The sequence below is a fragment of the Lagopus muta genome, chromosome 8, assembly GCF_023343835.1.
Source record: "Lagopus muta isolate bLagMut1 chromosome 8, bLagMut1 primary, whole genome shotgun sequence".
NCBI lineage: Eukaryota > Metazoa > Chordata > Aves > Galliformes > Phasianidae > Lagopus > Lagopus muta.
In genome coordinates, this window is record NC_064440.1 from 34,071,537 (window position 1) to 34,091,339 (window position 19,803).

The 19,803-nt window shown below is 49.9% G+C and overlaps 1 protein-coding gene across 13 annotated transcripts in view; it reads left to right on the top strand.

The window, feature by feature from the left end:
• The first annotated feature begins 11,830 nt into the window (after positions 1-11,830).
• COL6A3 (collagen type VI alpha 3 chain) overlaps positions 11,831-19,803 on the top strand; it is a 53,751-nt gene continuing 45,778 nt past the window's right edge. For 3 of the 13 annotated variants that reach the window (XM_048954134.1, XM_048954135.1, XM_048954137.1), the window contains exons 1-3: positions 11,831-12,100; positions 17,880-18,024; positions 18,501-19,118. In XM_048954134.1, the coding sequence (XP_048810091.1) occupies positions 17,937-18,024; positions 18,501-19,118 (706 nt within the window). In that variant the 5' untranslated portion in view covers positions 11,831-12,100; positions 17,880-17,936. The remainder of the gene's footprint in view (positions 12,101-17,879; positions 18,025-18,500; positions 19,119-19,803) is intronic. The other 10 variants (XM_048954131.1, XM_048954133.1, XM_048954132.1 and 7 more) reach the window with 7 other exon arrangements.

The window sequence follows — 19,803 nt, forward strand, 5'->3', positions numbered from 1 at the left end:
ATTAGCAAAGCTGGTCTTGTTGCTGTATTTGTTGTTCGCCCTCTTGGTAAAACACTCCCTCTGTGCCTCCAAGTGAGAATTCCTGTATTACATATACCAGAAGAAGGAGAGAATGAAAAGAAGCCCTTTTCTTATCTTCATCAGAGAAGGAGGAAAACATTCTGCCCTGAAAAGGCTGAGTGCAGTGGGAGCAGCCAGCCCTGGAGGGCTTTAGCCACTCGGCTGCCGTGTTCTGTCCGTGTGGTGCAGGGAATTATCTCCCCCACTAACTCACTTGAAACAAGATTAGGCTAAACCCTACGACAGAGCCAGAAAGGGATTTTTCAATCCAAACACGGATGGATTTTGTACAGAAAAAGTGATAATTACAGATGCTGGGTATCAGGAATGCATGATCTCTGGATGCCCATACATTGATTTCCAGCCCCTCTTCCAGCAGAGATGGAAGAGCTGTCCTGGTGAAAGCAATTAGTTTTTTTGGCAGGAGTGAGATGTGAGCTGAGCCATCCTTATGTAAGTATGTCTGCAAGCTTGTGCGCCCCAGTGCACCCAAAAAGCACAGCGGGCTGATAGATCCCAATTAACATCATAATGAGACCCTGTTGGAGGACCTGCCAACTCAATTACCCAGTCCCAAGTGCTTGGGATCAGAGCGGTGTGGGAGGCTTCCTGGATGAGGGCCCATAGATGGCCATAAATTCCTAGTGTTGTGTCTCTTTGGGAACTGCATTCCTTATGGGAAGCTCTCAGTGATAACGGCCATCCGAGTAACTTGGGTACGGTTAAAACTGGGGCTCAGTTTGTGATTTTTGGCCTCACCAGATAAGGAAAAGAGCAGTATTTCGGTGTCAGCTTCTTGAAGAGAAACATGCCCTTGTGGAAGCAGGGCAGCCCTGAGCATGTGCTGCTCTGCAGTCATCCCCGAGTCATGAGACCCCTCTGCTCTGCGGTTGCCTTCCATCATCCCTTGGCACTTTTATAAAGACCCATTCTCACCCGCTCCCATCATGCTGGTCAGAACAAGAAGGGCAGGAAAGGGCTGCAAAGTGCCCCTGCTATTTCTGTACATGGCCCATAAGGGTTTGATACGGGTTTTGTCTATTAATACGACTGTGAAATTCTGTTATAATTCTGTTATTGTGTGACCGTATCTCATTTGGAGGCTACCAGAACGATCCCAGCAGCCTCCCCTAAAGAAAATGGCCATTTGATGGTAATTATCTTGGAAAATCATGTGCTGACATTGGTTGCAATTAGATAAACACAGTCACAGGATTAGAAAAGAATGTTTGCAGTGTCATCGTTAGGGTGGAAGCTGTATTTCATATAGGGGCGTTTTTGCTGCACATGTAAACAAAGCAGATGCCAAATTCCTACAGATCCCTACAAATTCCACCACCGTTTTTTCCCCCAACTAACCTTAATAAGAAGAGAACCCCGTCCCCTTGCCTAACAAAAGCTTGGTTGAGAGAGATCTCGTCAGAAATTGATATTTTAACAGGAACAGCCCTCAAATTGTGGATTTCCTCTATCGATCGAGGTGAATTCGGTCCTATGGGAACGTCTCATTTGTGCTGATAAAAACGTAATTCAAACCACTGCCTGCAGAGAGGTGGTAAAATAGCTGGCAGAGGCTGTCACTTGACAGCTCCCAGGAATTACCAAGGTAAACAGTAGCTGAACAAACAGGAGTTAATCACTTCCAGCTCAACAAGGTCACGTCAGACACAGGTGCTACAACCCAGCAGCAACACGATATGTTCAAGGCTAAAGGAGTGTTTTGGACTGAACAGAGTGCAGTAAGCAGGCACAAATCCCAGCCAGCCCAGGAGATGAGGTCTGAGAAACGCTTTTAGGGTCAGAGCCTGGAGCTGGCTGAAGTTCATCACTCATTTTAGCATTACCTGGGGAGTTATGCCAACGACCAATGGACCAACGTACAAGGTGAAATGCTCATAGGTTTTTCACACAGAGGGTGGTGAGGCACTGGAACAGGTACCCAAGGAGGCTGTGGATGCCCCATCCCTGCAGGCATCCAAGGCCAGCCTGGATGTGGCTCTGGGCAGCCTGGGCTGCTGGTTGGTCACCCTGCACACAGCAGGGGGTTGGAACCAGATGAGCATTGTGCTCCTTTGCAACCCAGGCCATTCTATGATCCTATGGTTGGGCCAACAGTACTTCAATGGGTCACAAAATCCAAGGTGAGGGAAGCTGCTCAGTGATTACAGCGCTGATCCCACATTTGGTAGCATTTCACAAGGAGACCAAACCAAGCAGAGGACAGACAGGTTTCTAACCCTTCCCCTGAGGACCATCCTAACCCATCTGGGAGCACTGGGCTTTCATCCTTGTGCTCAAATACTCTTGATTTCAAGTAGTATCCCAGAATAGCCTGATGATCGCAGAGGTGTCTTTACAAACAGCTCAGATATGGCATAAGGTCACGTTAACCTTGTCTTGAGGCAGAGGATGGACTGTCTGTACCATTCCACATTTCATTTCCACAGAATGTTCTCTTCTAGCTTGCAGGACACCCAAAGGCTCTTCACACCATTTTGACAATGAGGAACTGCAAGCTTTGCTGTGGTCATCAAAATGAAATAGTCCCAGAAAATGCATGGGAGGGGTAGTCTAGTAGTATCAGTGCATTTTCTTTTACTCCTTTATAATTTACATTACAACCAGGACTGCAACCTTGCAGCTGGGACTTGGTTTGACACTGTCTGTATGTAGAGCAGTGTTAGAGGATTTGCCACTGGAAGCAGCTGGGCCCTCAGCACCTACACAGATGCGAAGAAGGTTACACTAATCAGGTAAGGACACCCAACTGGATGTTCTTGTTCAGAAAATTACCAAGGTCAAAAAAGAACTGCATTCAGGCACGCAAACACAGTTCTAGAAAGCTAATTGCCTGAGAAACGCAGGAGTCTGTGCATGTCTAGAGTGCTTGCTTTGGGCTGTTTGTAGGCACAGGCTGCTGCTGCTGAACCCATTTCTGCTTTGTTAGAGTCTTGAGGAGTTTCTTTGCCATGCTAAAAGCAAAGCTGATACCGCTAAAAAGAAGCAGACCCCAAGCATCCATCCTTCACCACTCCATTCTTCTGGGATAACCATGGGCATACTTGGCAGGAGTGGGGCAACGGGGCTGACTGCAAGAAGCAGAGCATTAGACTCAGCACATAGGGTGGCTGACCCTGGGGAAGACATCCTTTGAGAAACCACCCTGGTGTTTATTCTGCAAGCTGGCACAACCACGAGGAATGCATATCGCTAACCGAAGGCGTGATTGAATTCAGAAGCAAAACAGAACCCCACCAAACAAACAACTTATTCCAACTCTGCCAGGAGGGAGATGAGCTTTTGAGTCATTAAGCAGAAAACGAGCCCGTTTGGCTCCCAGAGCCAGTGCTGTGACTTAGCAGTGTTTTGCATGGTCATGGCTGGGCCAAGGACACTTCCTCAGGAGGGTGTACAAGCCAGGCTTGGGTTTTCTACCTAGAGGACAATTCTGTAGGAGCCTGCACGCAAAGAGGAATGATTTCAGGGCCACGGCTCAACTGTCCATGGACTTGGAGGGCTGTCAGGGACCTATAGGAGAAAACAAGCCCTTGTTGTTCCAGAGGGATGACTTGCACCCCGCCCCGGGTTACTCATGAGGAAGTAGGGCTGTAGTGGCAAGATAAGGCTCTGTGTGCAGTTAGATCCTGGTCCTGCCAGCGACAGTGATGAATGTGGTGTTGACTTAAAAGCAAACCAAACACAGGCAGTGAAATCTCTAGCGAGGCAAGACCAAGCTGCGTTGGTGCACCAACCTGGTGTTCCACGCTGGAACAACCTGCCCCTTTGCTAAGTCTTCCAAAATGATGCTCTTTCCTAAACCTCCCCATCCAGGATTTTCCAAGGTCAGACCCTCCAATATTTTCTAAGAGAACATTCAATTACAAAGGGCTTTGTTTTGTTCCTTTTGGGCTCCAGTATCTTCATGGGGTAAATGCTGGAAATGAGGATGCAGAACCCAAGAGATAGACACTTAGATACTGAACAATTAGCTGGGCGGTGCTTTTGGCTGCTCCCGAGCATCCATCTCCATCCCTATCCTGACAGAACTGCTTGGCAGCACTTGAGCTGAGTGGCTTGGGTGCAGGATTTGTTTCCTCCACCCCTGAGCTGCAGTCTTTTTTCAGCCCACTGTCCTGCCCCGGGTTGTATTTTGAAGCTGCTGAGACTGGAGTTGTCCCCAGGCCCTCACGAAGCTCACCCAGTCGTTCCTCATCCTTGTTTGAGACGTACTCTGCATTTTCTAGCCAGAAGGTGTCTAGCATTGACTCCCAGCCCTTGGGTTGCTGCTGTTCCTGTCAGACCCTGGAGGCAGAGAAAGGGATGGGATGGAGCTGTGAAGCACTCCCAGCAAGGTCACATAAGGAGAGCCCCGCTGGCCATGCAGAGGGCTGCTGGTCGATCTGCTCTCTAATGAGTTTCCATTTGGCTGTTTCTGGGCAGTGCCAGTATTTCTGTCCTTTTTTCAGTGTGCTGGAGTGAGGTGGCCTTCAGCCAGGGTGCAGAGCGAGGTGCCCTAAGCAGAGGGGAGGCAGAGCTGTTTTGCAGGGCTCTGCAGATTGATAGGGAAACTTTTAGCCCATCCCAGCCTGAAAGCACATTTCATTTAAAAGAAAAACAACCTCTTGCAGCGACTCCCCTTGGGATGTATCAGCCAGAGAAATGCTCCCTGCTCATCTAATAAGAGGCTAATGAGTAGGTTTGAGCAGGGATCTGGCTCTGATGCTTCTCAGTGCTGTGCTGTTCCTGCCTGTCTGCCTCTCCGTACTGCATAGCCAGTGTCAGGTCTTATCCTTTTCCTGTTGCCTGATGGGCCCACTTGTATTGCTGCAGGACCCTGCTTTTGGTGGCGTGGGTGATCAGTGCAGTATTTCACACCAACAGCGTGCTCAGAATTATAGAAATATAGAACATCCCAAGTTAGAAGGGACCCACAAGGGTCACCCGGTCCAACCCCCAGCCCCATACGGCACCACTCAAACCCAACCCCTATGGCTGAGAGTGGTGTTCCAGCACTCCTGAGCTCCAGCATCAGGGCTGTGCCCACTGCCCTGGGAGCTGCAGGCTGCCACAAGTCAAAATGAAGGGAAAACCAGAGGCCACAGAGCTGCATGTGTGCGTGAAGTCAGATGACACCCAAATCAGAGCTTGCAGTGACTGAAGAGAAACTTTCAACCCATGCCAGCCTGAAAGCATTCTCCACTTAAAAGAAAGTCAAACCAACTCTCACATGGCTGTAACAGCAGTTCCTTCCCCTGTTGGTGTTTCTGACAGTGCTACCCAACTTCAGGAGAGCTCCCAAGCCACCCCTGGGAAAGGGCAGACATCCCCATAGGGGTGGGGGCAGCAGTCGAAATACTACAAGCTCCCTCTCCTCGCTAGTCTTGCAAATACCCAGCTGCAAAAGGTGCCGCACCTCACCCTGCTCGTTGCTGCCGTTCCTGGCCAAATGATTGCTGGAGAGAAGGGATAACCTCGGAGATGCTCCGGTTTCCTTGTGCCACCTTGTGGAGTCCGGCAAGAAATACAGGCTGTAAACCTGGGAGGAGAGCGCAGGAAAAGAAAGCTTCTCTCAAAAGTACTCGGAGTTCTCCAGGGATGACGGAGCTGGAGGAGCCCCCTGGAGATGGTTTGGGATGCCAGGATGATCCCATCCAGCTGGCCAAAATCTCCACGCTTCCTATGGCTGCTGGCATGTTGCATTGCGCAGGTTGTCCAAAGACTGCTATGCACATGGCTGAGAAAACCACATCAGGGCTGAGCACTCAGCGAGCTGGACCTCGGCATGGGGACAAAGCAGAGGGATTTTTCCCTTAGCTGGAGGCACTGCAATATTTCTCTCTCACAAACAAGTTTTTCACAGCTCTCTTGCCAGGTACTGCCAACAGAGAGATGCCCTCCCCGCCCTCCCAAGAGCTTAAACCATGGAAAAGAAGCAAACACCAACTCTAAGAGCTTGGTGCTTTTATTTTTTGCCTTTGGAAAAGTTTCCTGACCCCTAGGGAGCGCTTACAAGTTCCTTTTCTCCTCCCTGTTCCTTCTCTTTTTGGAGAAGGAAAATCCCAACTGCTGTCCCATGACTGCAGTGGAGTCTGGCCAAGCTTGGACGCTTAGAGGAAAAAAAACCACCTCTTTCCCTTTGGTATCCCTCATCCTAGTTGAGTACAGGCCAAGCTGGCATTTCTGTGGAGTGTTTTAGGTCATAGAATGTAAAAATCTCTTCTGCTGTTAGAAACCAAAGGAAATTTGGCCCACCCTGCAGCGTCCTCCTTTTAATAACATCTCCCCAGATTCCTATCGGCATTCTTCAGGTTGGACCCTGCAGAGCGTCAAGTCCAACCATCACCTCCCATCACCAAGCCCTGTGGGCTGCCAGCCTGTGGCACGGCAGCACGGGAGGGCTGCAAGCCACACATGTCAGAAGCAAACCTTGGGGGAACTGCATATTAATTAATTAACCTGAATATACAACAAACACCTAATGAAGCAGGTCTGCTGGCACATCCCCCCACCAGGTATGCGGTTCCGATGTCACAGCCCTCCAGCTATCAGCATCTTCTCAAGGCAATGAGGCATCATCTTGCTGCCCCCAGCTGTGAACCTCAGAGAGGTATTATTTCACATGCAGTGTGCTTTCATTTAGCCTGCGAGCATCTAGTTTTACCCCAGGACACGCAGAGCAGGTCGGTGGGGAAGCACAGTGGCCAGATGTTTTCTGCAGAGGCTCCTCAGTTGCGCAGCTAGAGGACATTAGTGGCAGCCTGCTCGGGGCTATAGATCAAGTGAGAAATTAGTGAGAACATGCTGCTGTCAGCAGGAACCACGGACGTGCTGTACTCTGAACATCGCCGCACGTCCCTGCTCCAGCAAATCCTCCCTGCTGCAGAGCTGAAGACGAAGTCAAGTTACTGAGATGGTGCTTCAGATCCACAAAACCCTTTGGCATCAGTTCCACAGCACCGAGACCAGCATCCCCATCCCTTCCCATCTTCATTGCTGCTCCCCCTTCTCCAGAAGAACGGGGAATGTGATGGACCATGCTGCCAGTGACAGAGGACAGCAATCTTCGACAACACTGGATTGCTCCAAAGGCTGAGGGGGGACAGAATGCAGGTTAGCTGTGATTGGAGGGAGGACACAAATGAAAGCTCCCCGAAACATCAAGGTTGAGCAGTCAGAACTGCCAGTGGTGATCCATGTTGGCCTCTTGGCACCCATCTCCTCTCTTTTGGGGTGAAGGTGGTGATGGCACAACCTGCCTACTGGGAGCAACGCATCACGACCATCATCTGCCATGGGTTCAAGTCTCTCCGCATGCCTTCTCTCTGAGAGTGGCATGCAGGGAACACATTGTCCCCAAGGGATGGGCACAGGATGCCTAGCCAAGATGTTCTGGTCCCTCAGAGTCCATAAATAACTCCAGGCTCTGCTGTCACACCCCCATTTTACCCATATGGGTCCCATAAAACCATCCCTGTTCTGGCTCACCCATAGCCTACAGGTGGCTTCACTGCTGGGTGTTTTTAGGGACAAAGCGTGCCGTTGTTCTGCTTTGGGCAGGCCGTGTGATTTCTGTGCATCCGGCTGCAGAACGGATGAATGAGACGTTTGATGGACGACGCGTTAGTCAGGCTGGCAGGGCTGCTGGCTCCACGTTTTATGGGGAGAGCTGAAGGCTTTTTTCCACTCGCTTCTGCCATCAGCGGTTGGAGAAGGTGGTAAACAGCAACAGTAACCACGCAAAGCTGTCCCCACCTCTTCCTGCCTGGGGACAGGTCCATCTTTCACATCCAGGGCCAGGGACAACTAGAGGCACCATGGGCAGATTCCACTTCCTGGTTTGCACTTGGTACCCTAACAGCACTAATGAACTGAAACCTCGTTAAAGGAAAGTTATCTGGATGAAGGACAGATGCTGCATTGCTGATTCCACTCTCCTGCAAGCAGATGCATTGCTCTGGGCATTGCCAAGACCAGCCAGCAAGGTTCCCCATGCTCCAAAAGATCTTCTGGACCAATTTGGGCAAAAAATTTTGGCTTGTTTCACATCCTAAGGAGCTTCAGCCCTTCGCAGAGGAAAGTTCAGCATCTCCCACACCATGCCTCTCCATATCAACCCAAAGCCATGAGCTGTAGCACCGCCTCAGACACGCACCTTGAGCACAAGCTGTTCTATATGCTTGGTGCAAATCACTTACGAGCCCCCGAGGGATAAATACATCCCAACCACACACATGCCATTTCCTGTTTTTTTTTGTGTGTGTGTGCATTCTTTAAAACGCTGATTTTCCAAACATAAGTCACGATGTTGAGGCGCTGTTTATGTCAGCTCCTCCTAAGTTTATAAGTCAGAGAGCACACAGCACAGCCTGGAACTGATTCTATACTAGAGAGCTTTAATAAGAGCGTACCCCATGGGGACCAATGCATATGGCACATCTATACCAAACCTTACGTTTTCAGTGCTCTCCCTTGTAGCATCTCTTGTAAGAGGCACCACCTGGAAGCATCTATGGAAGGAAACAGGAGCAAGCCATTGCAACATTTTGCTTTGGCCCAAGCGCATTGTGCTTCCATTTCCAGACTCACACCTCTTATTCTGAGAAAGAGCTCAACAAGCTTCTTTCCTAGAAATCGAGCATCGTGGCTCACATTACAGTTTAGTGACCTACAAGCTGTGCATTGTGTTAGAGGGAAAGCATCCGCAGTATTTACATAGTTGAGAGTAGTTTGTTCCTTGTCACTGGAAAGCTCTTGCAGCAGGATGCGCCTTTTTGCAGGCAGGCGCCAAGTTTCTTCACTTGAGTTATTATCTCCCCTGCAGTCTATGCAGGCATGGATTAAGAGAATATACATCCATGTGTGCAGCCCATAGGCTTGTTTTTACTACTTCTGCTGGGGTTATCCCATCACTGTGATTTATTAGCAGTATTAGCATCAGTCAAAAACACTGCAACAAAGCAGGCGTGCTTTTATGGGATTCCTAAGTTGCTCTTCCTTCCAGGAGGATTTTCCTTCTCTCCATAGGAGAGAAACAGCGTCCTGAGATGGAAATCTTGCAGTGGTGTTTCCCTCTCTGTGCTCTAGAGATGCTCCTGTCCTTTTTTCTCCAGCTTCTTCAAAGCCAAGGGTGCCATCAGAAGTGGTACAAATGCCTCAGGAGGCATTTGCACAGAGGCAGAACAAGAACAACATAATTATACAGAAAAAGTACAGAGAAAAGCAGAACAGAACAAAGCCCCAGAAAATATTCCCTGGATTCCCAAACTGGGTGGTGGTTGTGGGGGGGAGCATTGGGAAGAAAGCAGTGGCAAATGCTTTGGTACTAATGAAAACCATCTATCAGCAAACAGAATTAAAATGCAATCTGCAGCCCTGCCCCAGTTTTAGCAGAGCAGCCCTCAACTCCTTGAAAGCAGCAAACATTGCTTGGGGGCCACAGCTGGACCCCATACAGACTCACAGAATGGCCAGGGTTAGAAGGGACCTCAAGGATCATGAATTTCCAACCCCTCTGCCACATGCAGGGCCACCAAACTCCACATTTAATACCAGACCAGGCTGCCCAGGGCCCCATCCAACCTGGCTTTGAACACTTCCAGGGATGGGGCATCCCCAGTACATCCAACCACAACACAGATGGTTGGGTTGGTGGTGGAAGAAGAACGAGCGACCTTTGGCTTCAGTGAAACCCATGAATTTTACCATCATCATACAATGGCTTCAGTTGGAAGAGAGCTTAAAGACCATCCATTTCCAACCCCTTGCCATGCACTGGCTGCCCCCCACCAGATCACAATGCCTGATCATCCAACCTGGCCTTGAGCACCTCCAGGGATGAGACAAACTCATGGCAATCTCATGGCAAGCAGCAGCCCTGCCTTGCAGGAGCAGGCTTCATCCAAGGACTCAAAGGTGGCTGTGTGGCCTGGGGGATGACCAAATAGTCCCTGGAGGAGAAGCCAGCAGATGGTGCTCAAGGATGGAGCCACAGTGAGATGCTCCATTAGAAGTGGAACAACTTCAGGATTGTCCCAGTTGTTGCACACTGTGATAGTCAGTGCAATGCCCAAAGCTTGCCATGGACACTAGGTCTAGAAATCTGCTGAGCTCCAGCAGATTGCAGCACGCTCACTTGTCCAAAATAGGGAATAGCAAGTTGCATTTGTATCTTTTAGCCCAGATATGTTTCTTGCTAAGCAGAGGCATGCCTCCTGCTCCCCCCATACATTCACAACAATCACTGCAGGTAAACCAGCCATTTGGGCAGGATGGAACCAGGCACTGTGTTCACGTGAATTACACCAAGGAAATCCACAGGCATCCAGAAAAGCACTGCAGAATGTTGCCTCTCTGTTGAGATTTTGAAGGGCCTCAATCTGAGACCCTTATGGCAGGGAGGACACCTTGAAGGTCCCCTTTGCATTAGGGCGAGGGAGCATCATGCAGGGCCTTTTCTATTGTGGGTGGAAAGAGAATTCCTGAAAACCCTCTCCTTGACTCATCGCATTCAGCACGTCTGGTTATTAATACACCAGGGAGGAAATCCTGCTAAACTTAGTCACTGCCCTCTAGAAATTGCTGCCACGGTGCAATCCAACGGCCAAAGAGAGCTGTCAGATGGCTGGGGGCAGAACAAAGCCTGTCTCTCTGGGTGTCCCCCTATATTTACTCATGGGATGCTGCAGTGATCTCCTTTGGGACCACAGAGCGAAGGATCCTGAGTTCCCCATTGCTCACACAGGGAAAAACCAGGGCTTTGCTAATAGAAAGTAGAGCAAACTGCTGCGGGGCTGATTGAAAAGCATAAAGATGGACAGAAATAAAACCAGTCGTGCCTGTACTGCACTGGTTTCCACTGGTGGCAGCCAACTGGACCTGCTGGGCCGTGCTCAGAGTGGGGCTGTGTGGTGCTGGGTCCCTTTGCAGGGCCAGCTCTCTCTCCACACCACCACCAGAATGAGCTACTGCAGCAGTTCAAGACCTCAGTATTTCCCCAAAGCATTCCAGCTATTTTATTTTAATGGGGCTGATCTGTGAAATAGCAGGAAATCTAGAGCAAACATCATAAATCTCCATTTGAAACAACGGAAGAGAGATTGACTGTCTGATTCCCAGGACATGATTGCAACTCCAGCCTCACGCGGCCCGAAGAAAGGGCAAGAAATAAGAATTATTGCTTCTATACCACAAGCTCTTGCAAAAACACAACCTGAACCAGAATGAAATGTTTGATTTCAGCATGCAGAAGGCTAAAAAACAAACCCCAAACCTGGTTAGTGCTGCCTAGTGAAAGGTTAACCGTAGCTGTTCATGGCACACATCCGACTGCTGCAGCACCTTTCAGATCATCTCTAGAAAGCTTTCTCTGGGCTATATATGTTATACAACATAGCCTCAGGGCTAAATCTTGATTACCCAATGGGCTCAGGGAGTGGGGAATCTAACCCCTACTGCATCTGATGGGAAGATGCACAAAGGGCTCTGCTGGGCTCTCCAGCATCCCAGAAGTGCTTCAAGGGAGCCCTGCGTAACTTGGTACGGCTCTTGGCGCGCCCTGGCTGCCGCCAGCATCCAAGCCCAGCCCTTCTCAAATGAAAGGCGTGCAATTAAAATAATCTGCCATCCCTCTTTTCGCCTTTATAGATAATAAGGAAATAGCGTTCTGGGAAGGGGAAACGGCGCGGGGAGGCGCCCCAGGGGAGCTCTGGTTGGGGCGGGGGGGTGGAAGGGAGGGAAGGAGGGAGGGAAGGAGAGAAGGAGGACGGCGTGCGATGAGCAGCTCTGACCTCAGCCCCTCCGCCGCCGCCAGAGCACAGCATCTGGATCCCATTTGCAGCGGCCGGTACCGCGCCAGCCGCCTCCCCCGGCCCCGCTCAGAGCCGCGGCGGCCGCCTGTCGGGGAACCAGAGCATCCCGAGCGGCCCGACGAGGAAGGCGAAGGGAAGCGGGGACGCTGAGCGGCACCGGCGGGGCCACAGAAAGGTGCTTCGGAAGGGGAGAACCCCGGGATAAGCGATCTGTTTTGGGGGTTCACTCAGGGGTAAGTGCCACCGTGCGTGCGGGAGCTCGTAGCTTGCGCTCGCCTCCCTTCGTGGCTGCTGCTTTTTTAACGGGGGAAAGGGTTCAAAGCATTCTAGGCAAAACTCAGAGCAAGAAAGGCAAAAATGTTGGAGGAAAGCTGCGTTTCTGCTTATAGTCTGCAGAGAAAGGCACTGCTGCAACAGGCTTCTAAAGCAGGGCACCCCAGGAGCCTCCGTGCAGAGCCGGAGCACTGCAGGTGCACGGGGATGTTCTGGAGAGGCACAGAATTGAATTAAACTCACTTAAATCCAAGAGGGTTTTCGTATGGGTGTTTGCCTTCTATACTTTGACATCACTGCTGCAGCAGCTTGGTAGGGTGGGAGCGCAGAAGAGCTCAGGAGGGGGTGTCTATGGAGCTGGAGACCAAAAAGGATGCTTAGCGGTGTGCTGCTGGGGAGCCTGCTCTTAGGATGTATGGGGCTGCCTGGGCACGGCGAGGTGCCCACAGCATGCATGGGATCCAGCAAGGACTCCAGGAGGAATAGTGACAACCTAAGGGTGTTTCTCAGTGCATCTTCCCAGATTCATCCTCACTTTGGAGTTGTTTAAGGCAGCCCTCATCTCTCCTGCCCACAGGCAAGAGGGATGCACTAACAAAGGCTATGTGGGTCCTGCTGCTGGGCTTGTCCCATGCAATGGAGCCATCATCTGCATAAAAATTTGCTCAAATCAGCTTTTCTCCCTAAGGGAAGGGCTCTTCAGCCCAACACAGAGCCACCCCCCCCCCCCCTTCCCCTTTCCCTCTATAGTCCCCTCATCCTCAGCTCCTTGGGATGTTTCAGGCAGCAGTGCTCTCACCAAAGGGAGGCAGTGACTAATGGAGGAGACATCCCACCACCCTCTCCCCTCTGCAGAGCCCTCCCTTCCCAATCCCAGCCCGGTTGTGGCCAAACTGGTTTCCTGACCAGGCACAGAGGCCAAAAGGGGCTGGAGAGGAGGTGGCCAAAGCCACTTTCTTTCCAGCAGGCGCAAAGGGGAAACTCTCAGCTCATTCCTGGTGATGATTCATAGGGCCTCCCAGGGGAGAGACTCTGCATTTTTCAAACTTCTGGCTTTACCCCCATTACCAACTAATTAAAAATTATACATTGGTATGGATGGTCAGATAATTGCTATGCTCAAGTAGTTCTGCTGCTGGGGAACAACCAGTTTGGGAGTTTTGTGGAGGCCAAAGCATCCCCAAGGGCACAGGGATGGAGCAGGACACCTCCCTAGCACCATCCCTCAACTCACCAGCATGGACCTTAGGAACCAGGCTTTTCAATCCCTTTCGGATACAGATTTGAACAGATTTACCCTCTTTGCAGAGAGGTTCACTAACTTTGGGAGGCAGGTGGTTCCTCCGCAACAGGAGCAGCATGCTCCATGTCACTCAGTTCATTCATTCATTCCACACCTCTCCACTTCTCAGCAAACCCTCTGTGAGTTTTGAAACACGCTCACAATTCTCCATTCAAAGCATCATCTCCCCTCGCTTTCAGGGTTAAACCAACCCCCATTGCAACCAGGAGAGAAATGTTGTTTCTTTCCCAATTTCTGAGACGTGCCTGCTTGGGAACATCCTATTCCTTGCCTCACTGCAAACTCTGGCCAACCTCAGATTATCCCCTCGTTGCTTTCGTGCTTGACTTGCAATGGGGACGATCCTGCTCTGTGCAGGGCCAGGTTCTGGCTGGCATTGCATGAATCACAGCCAGCTTTTCTGCCCATGTGCCCATCACTTTTTCCACTTTTAAGTGCTCTGTGTTCCACATTCAGGGGATGAGTTGGCAGAGCAGAGAGGCACTGGGAGGCTTATGTTACCCTATATAAAGAGTCATTGATCTTTGAGGGAGTATCCTCATTTCTGGCTTTTTTTTTTCCAGCAAATACTGCCTTTCCTCTTATTAACAGCCCTATTTTGGTCTCAGCCTTTAAGTAGGGGAAAACAAGCAGATTTTAAGCCAACTGCATGATTATAACAACAGAAATCAGTATGCAATTCATATGAGATGCTGGCATGCTGGCTGTGATACGAAGGCAGCACAGCCCTGGAGTTTTGCTAACTGCTGGTCAGAACTAAACAGGTTTGAAAAAGCAGGAGGATTTTCCATGCTTTTGGGTTGGGTTGCTCAAGTCTACGTTATGTTGTTGGGAAGAAACATTTTCAGAAGCAGCCCTCACTTTTCCAGCGCCATCAATGCCAAGCAGCAGCATTAAGGGAAACCCTCCAAAAGAAGCGACCCACCCTACACAAAGCAGGGATTTAGGGCCCCACAATTGCTTTTATTCAAGGGATTTTTGGGAAGAGCCTTTGGGCTGGACAGGAAAACGGGACCACGTGTAACTTGCTCTGGGACAGCATCCCAAAAGCTGGCCCAGCACCCATCTGCATCTACACGTGACACACATTGCATTCCTATATGCACTGAAGCCATAGACACCTCCCCTACCCTTGAAAGCCAGCCAGGCCAGCTGAGAGGCATATGCAACGAATCAAAGCGATATGTAAAAGCTGGAGTAATTCTTTCCTGCCTTTCATGTTTTGCTTTTTAAAGCCTACTCATCTGCTTCGAGCTTCTTCGGATTTTAATTATGCTCTGGTGAGAGAAAAGCACACAAGTGGGTGATTTGTAGGAAGCTTGAAGCGCCCACACAAATATAGAATGATGTGAGATGTTCAACTTATTGCATACTTGTCAGTGCATAAAGCAGAACATAGCTGCTGGGGAAAATATTTAAGGAAATCATTGCGTTAGTGGCAGAAAGGGTTGCCTTTTGAAAGCATTATTGGTAACAGATGTATATCTTCTGATGAAATGGAGGAGATGCTGTTGCAACCAGAGGTCACCACGCACTGCATCAGCCCGAGGCAGACCAAAAACTGCAGATTACTGAATAGCACACCAGTCCTTTTGACCACATAGGAGTTATCAACAGATAGGTTCTCCATAGTTCCTTCGCAGCTCAGAAAGCTCTTTGCCCTCCCAGAAGCACTCCAGCTTCAGGATTTTCAGTCTTGCTTCCAGGCTTATAGTGGTTATACCAAAAGCTCTGTTAGAGATCCCACACACCCAAGACTGTGAGAAACTTTCCATTGAGAAAATCAGTGATAAGTTCATGAAGTAAGTAACCTGCCCAGATAGCAAACCAGAAGAATATGTTTGCAGAACAGACACCTGTCAGCAACCACAAAATTAACTTGAACTGCCTTAAATTCACATTCCCTGCTTTTGTCCTCCACCTCCTGCGAGCTGATTCCACCTCCAGCTTCTGTGGCCAGCAGGAGGTGTAGGAAGAGGGGTAGAAAAATGGAGCAGAATAGGTTATACCTTGCACCTTGCCCAAACAAACCAAGCAGCCCTACCCAAGCAACAAAAACCACATCACCCACCTCTCCCACCTAGCAAGAGACTGTTTGCTGTATCAGGTGAAACCTGAACAGTGCCTTTGCTTCTCATCCATAGCCACCTCCTCACCCAGCACCTCCCCTTGCACTGTGGCTATTGTGGGATAAGGTAGGGAACACCTGTGCTTAAAGGCTCCTCCTCTCCCTGAATGGTCAATCAGCCCCAAACACTTCTCTGCCTCTCTCCTTTTAGCTAACCAGGATGTTCAGATGGCTTTGGGAAAGAGTGATGCTAGAGGGATTAATGCAGCTGTGTTAACCAACAGGGCTCTCTGCTGACATGAAACCAAAAATACAGTGATCACAGAGGGAGCTGGAAATAGATCCGGGGCCCTCCAAGGATTAAAACAGAACAGAAGGCAATTAAAAAGAACAGCCAGCTTATTACTGCTTGCAAAATATATCCTAATTCTAAGCTGGCTGAATCAAATCAAACAAACCCGAGACTTGAGTGTTGCTCCAGCACAGTTGGGCAAGGTTATCTCACAGTGTCCTTTGGGTGCTGCCCAGCTTTCTCATTCCTGGGGAGAAAGGATTGAGGTGTGAATGAGGGGCAGCGTCCCATCAGAGCAGGTTTTCTGTCACTAGAGGCACTGGGAGCTTTGGCTTAGGCTCCAGTAGCTGGGGAGATGGACGGTGGCCAGATAACAAGGAATTTTTTTAGGCTATAAATGATAGAGATACCCCAGCTGCAGCTGTTGCCTCTATTAATTGAAGAGTTGCCAATAACAGGGAAGCCTCGTCCTGTCTTAAGTAATCCTGCATGCTAGCTGCTGGCTCTGGGTGCCTATTAAACAGCTCTCCATCTGGTGTTATTATTGTCATACACAACAGTAGGAGGAGAGTCAGGGCCTGCCTTGTACTACAAGGGCTTTTGGTTGTGCTCCTGGCTGTGCCAGGTTTGCCATTCATGCCTTCTCTGAAAGGCAGGCCGTTTAACTCTCTTGAGACTCTCCTAGTTGCTTGGACTGATGGAGCTGGAAGCTCCATGAGAAAACTGATCTTCTTCCTCCTCAGAGATGACCCGGTTAACAGCTTGGTGTATTTGAATCACTTTTGGCTCATTTGAATAACTGAGCTCCTTTTGGGGAATAAGAAGCATGATATCACCGTGCTCCCTTTTGGGAGGATATTTTCTCAGTGAAGCAAGAGTTCCTTCACATCCAAGCCTACAGAGCCGGTTTCTGCTCTGTAGGCTTGGATGTGTGGATTAAATAATAAATTGGCCATCACTATGACAACGGATACACAGCTTTCCTGAAGGAGGCATTGTTTCAGAAGGTTTGCCAGGTGGATCAAAGATAAGAAACATCCATAAATTATATTTTGGCTCTGGCACATAAAATATTAATCTTGGTGCCTTTCCAAAATGTGGTCAGCCAGCGCAGGCTATTCCACCGCCGGGGCTGCGAGCTTGAGGGAGTCCAAGGGCTTTTTGCTGTATAGCCAGAACATGTGGCTCGCTTGGGCCCGGGATAATTAAGTTTCCATTTGTAGCTTTGGGAGAGCTGAAAAGGTGAAATGAGGCAAAGAGGGGCGTTCAGGAGGATCTGCCTTCTGCAAAAATTCAAACAAGGAGCAGCAACAGCAGGAAAGTGTGCTTTGCCCAGATGTTTTGACTAATGCCCTGTGGGCAAGGAGAGGGTGGCCAGATATTTTGGTTGTTGAATGATCAGAGAAGAAATCGAAGCTGACCATTTGCCAATATACTCAGCATTACCTGGGCAGTACAGGTGAAAAGAAAGCCATCTATGCCCTACAGTGATGACTGGACATCAATGATGGGAATGACTGTTCTTCTACAAAAAAGAACCTGACCAGCATTAAAATCATTTTCTCCTACCAAAACATCACCAAAAGATCATAAAACCACACAGTTTGACTTTTCTATCCCATCTCATCTGTTTCAGTCCAGGCACATGTGTGGAATCACACAATATCCCAAGTTGGAAGGGATCCATAAGAATTATCAAATCTAACTCCTGAACTCCTCACAGGACCACCTACAAATCAGACTGTATGACTGATCACAGTCACACAGAGGATGGTGACACAGAGGAACATGTTGCCCAAGGAGGCTGTGGATGCCCCCATCCCTGCAGGCATTCAAGGCCAGGCTGGATGTGGCTCTGGGCAGCCTGGTCTGCTGGTTGGAGACCCTGCACATAGCAGGGGGGTTGAATCTGGATGATCATGTGGTCCTTTTCAACCCAGGCCATTCTATGATTCTATGATTCTATGAACCTCCTGAACTGACATCTTGTAGGAGGTGGGATGGCTATCAGCACTCATTAACAATTAGGTATTTAATAACGACCAGGCTTTTAACCCCGTTCTCCCTCTCCCTTAGGTCTCACACCAGGTGCTTTGAAACAAGGAGAATAAAAAGGAAAACTGAAACAAAAGAATGAGGAAGCACCGACATTTGCCCCTCGCGGCAATACTTGGCCTCCTGCTCTCAGGCTTTTGCTCAGTTGGTGCCCAGCAGCAAGCAGGTAAGACAAGACCTATTACTGACCACAGTCCTCCACGAGCACGCTGCTCGCTCGCTCCGAGATGTTTGCACCGTTTGGTTTTTAATGTGCATGTCGATGGTACACTGTGGTTTACCTCCTGCTCCTCCACTCCCGTTGGGCTGACCTCAGAGCCTGGACCTTCCCCAGCATGTCGCTAGCCGGCGGGCCAGCTCCAGGATGCTCTGTGTGGCCGGGGTGCGGGATGTGGGGTTTTGCCCCAGCGTGACCCCAAGTGGGTTTCCTCCAGGGCAGGGCTCGCCTGGCCTCCTTGCATGCGTATGAGCGTGGGAAGCGGAGGGGAGATGTGAGATGAGCGCTGCCACCGACCCGCAGGGAGCTGCTGGGTTTTTAGGAGGTGCCGGCACCCTTTGGAGTGGAGCCCATGGCACTGGGTTGAGGAGGAATGCTTGCGCTGACTGCTAGAAAATCCTAAACCCCCATCTGTTTTTTTAAAGCTGTCAGAAACGTTGCCGTGGCTGATATAATATTTCTAGTGGATTCCTCTTGGAACATTGGGAAGGAGCACTTCCAACTCGTTCGAGAGTTTCTGTATGATGTTGTAAAGGCTTTAGATGTGGGAGGAAATGATTTCCGTTTTGCACTGGTCCAGTTCAGCGGAAACCCACACACAGAGTTCCAGTTAAATACGTACCCCTCTAACCAAGATGTGCTCTCCCATATCGCGAATATGCCTTACATGGGGGGAGGCAGCAAGACTGGAAAAGGATTAGAGTACCTAATCGAGAACCATCTCACTAAAGCTGCTGGAAGCAGAGCGAGTGAAGGCGTTCCCCAGGTTATTATAGTGTTAACGGACGGACGATCCCAGGATGATGTGGCTCTGCCATCATCTGTCCTTAAATCGGCCCATGTAAACATGATTGCGGTCGGCGTGCAGGATGCGGTGGAAGGGGAGTTAAAGGAGATAGCGAGCCGACCCTTCGATACCCACCTTTTCAACCTAGAGAATTTTACCGCTCTCCATGGCATAGTTGGAGATTTAGTGGCAAGTGTCCGTACCTCCATGACTCCAGAAAAGGCTGGAGCCAAAGGACTGGTTAAAGACATCACAGGTAATGGCCGACTGCTGCGCTCTGTCCTGGCCATGCTGGTGGCTCCCGTCAGCATGGCGACTGCTGCACTGTGTGAAGCCTTTGTAAGGGCGGACTAAGATGGATGGTCAGAGGTTTAAAAACAAAGGTTTGAAGCGTATGGCCCTGTGCTTGTACTTGTACTCCAAGGTTTGCAAACAGAGCTGAAATTCCTGTTGCAGGAGGCAGTGCAGGAGCCCTGGCATGGGCAGTGGCCCCTTGGAGACATCCTTCTGCACTCATGGCACAGATATGCGAGCTTAGGGCTTCTGCAGAGCTCTTAAATCACTTCATTCCTTACAGTCCCTAGGTAGGGAAATAGGAGAGAAACACATCAGCTTTGATGGTGTCGAACCAAAGCCCTCTGTGGGCTGCACAGGTCCCTGCTGGCTGCAGGGACAGGGGATGGGACGTCCCCTTGCAGCTGGTGGGGCAGTGGAAAACGAGGTCTGTGCAGGGGACCCCAGGGACATGCTGGGATGCAGGCATCACAACTGAGATGCCATTATAGCCTGGAGCAGCGCAGAGTTGACGTGCCAGGTATTTGGTCCCCCTCCCCAAGACCTCATGGGCCCTTTAGGTTTGGAAGATGTAGCTTCCACACAGCCCTGCGACTACAGAGGGGCCTTGGGAGACCGTATTCCCACAGACAGCGCGGGATGACTTT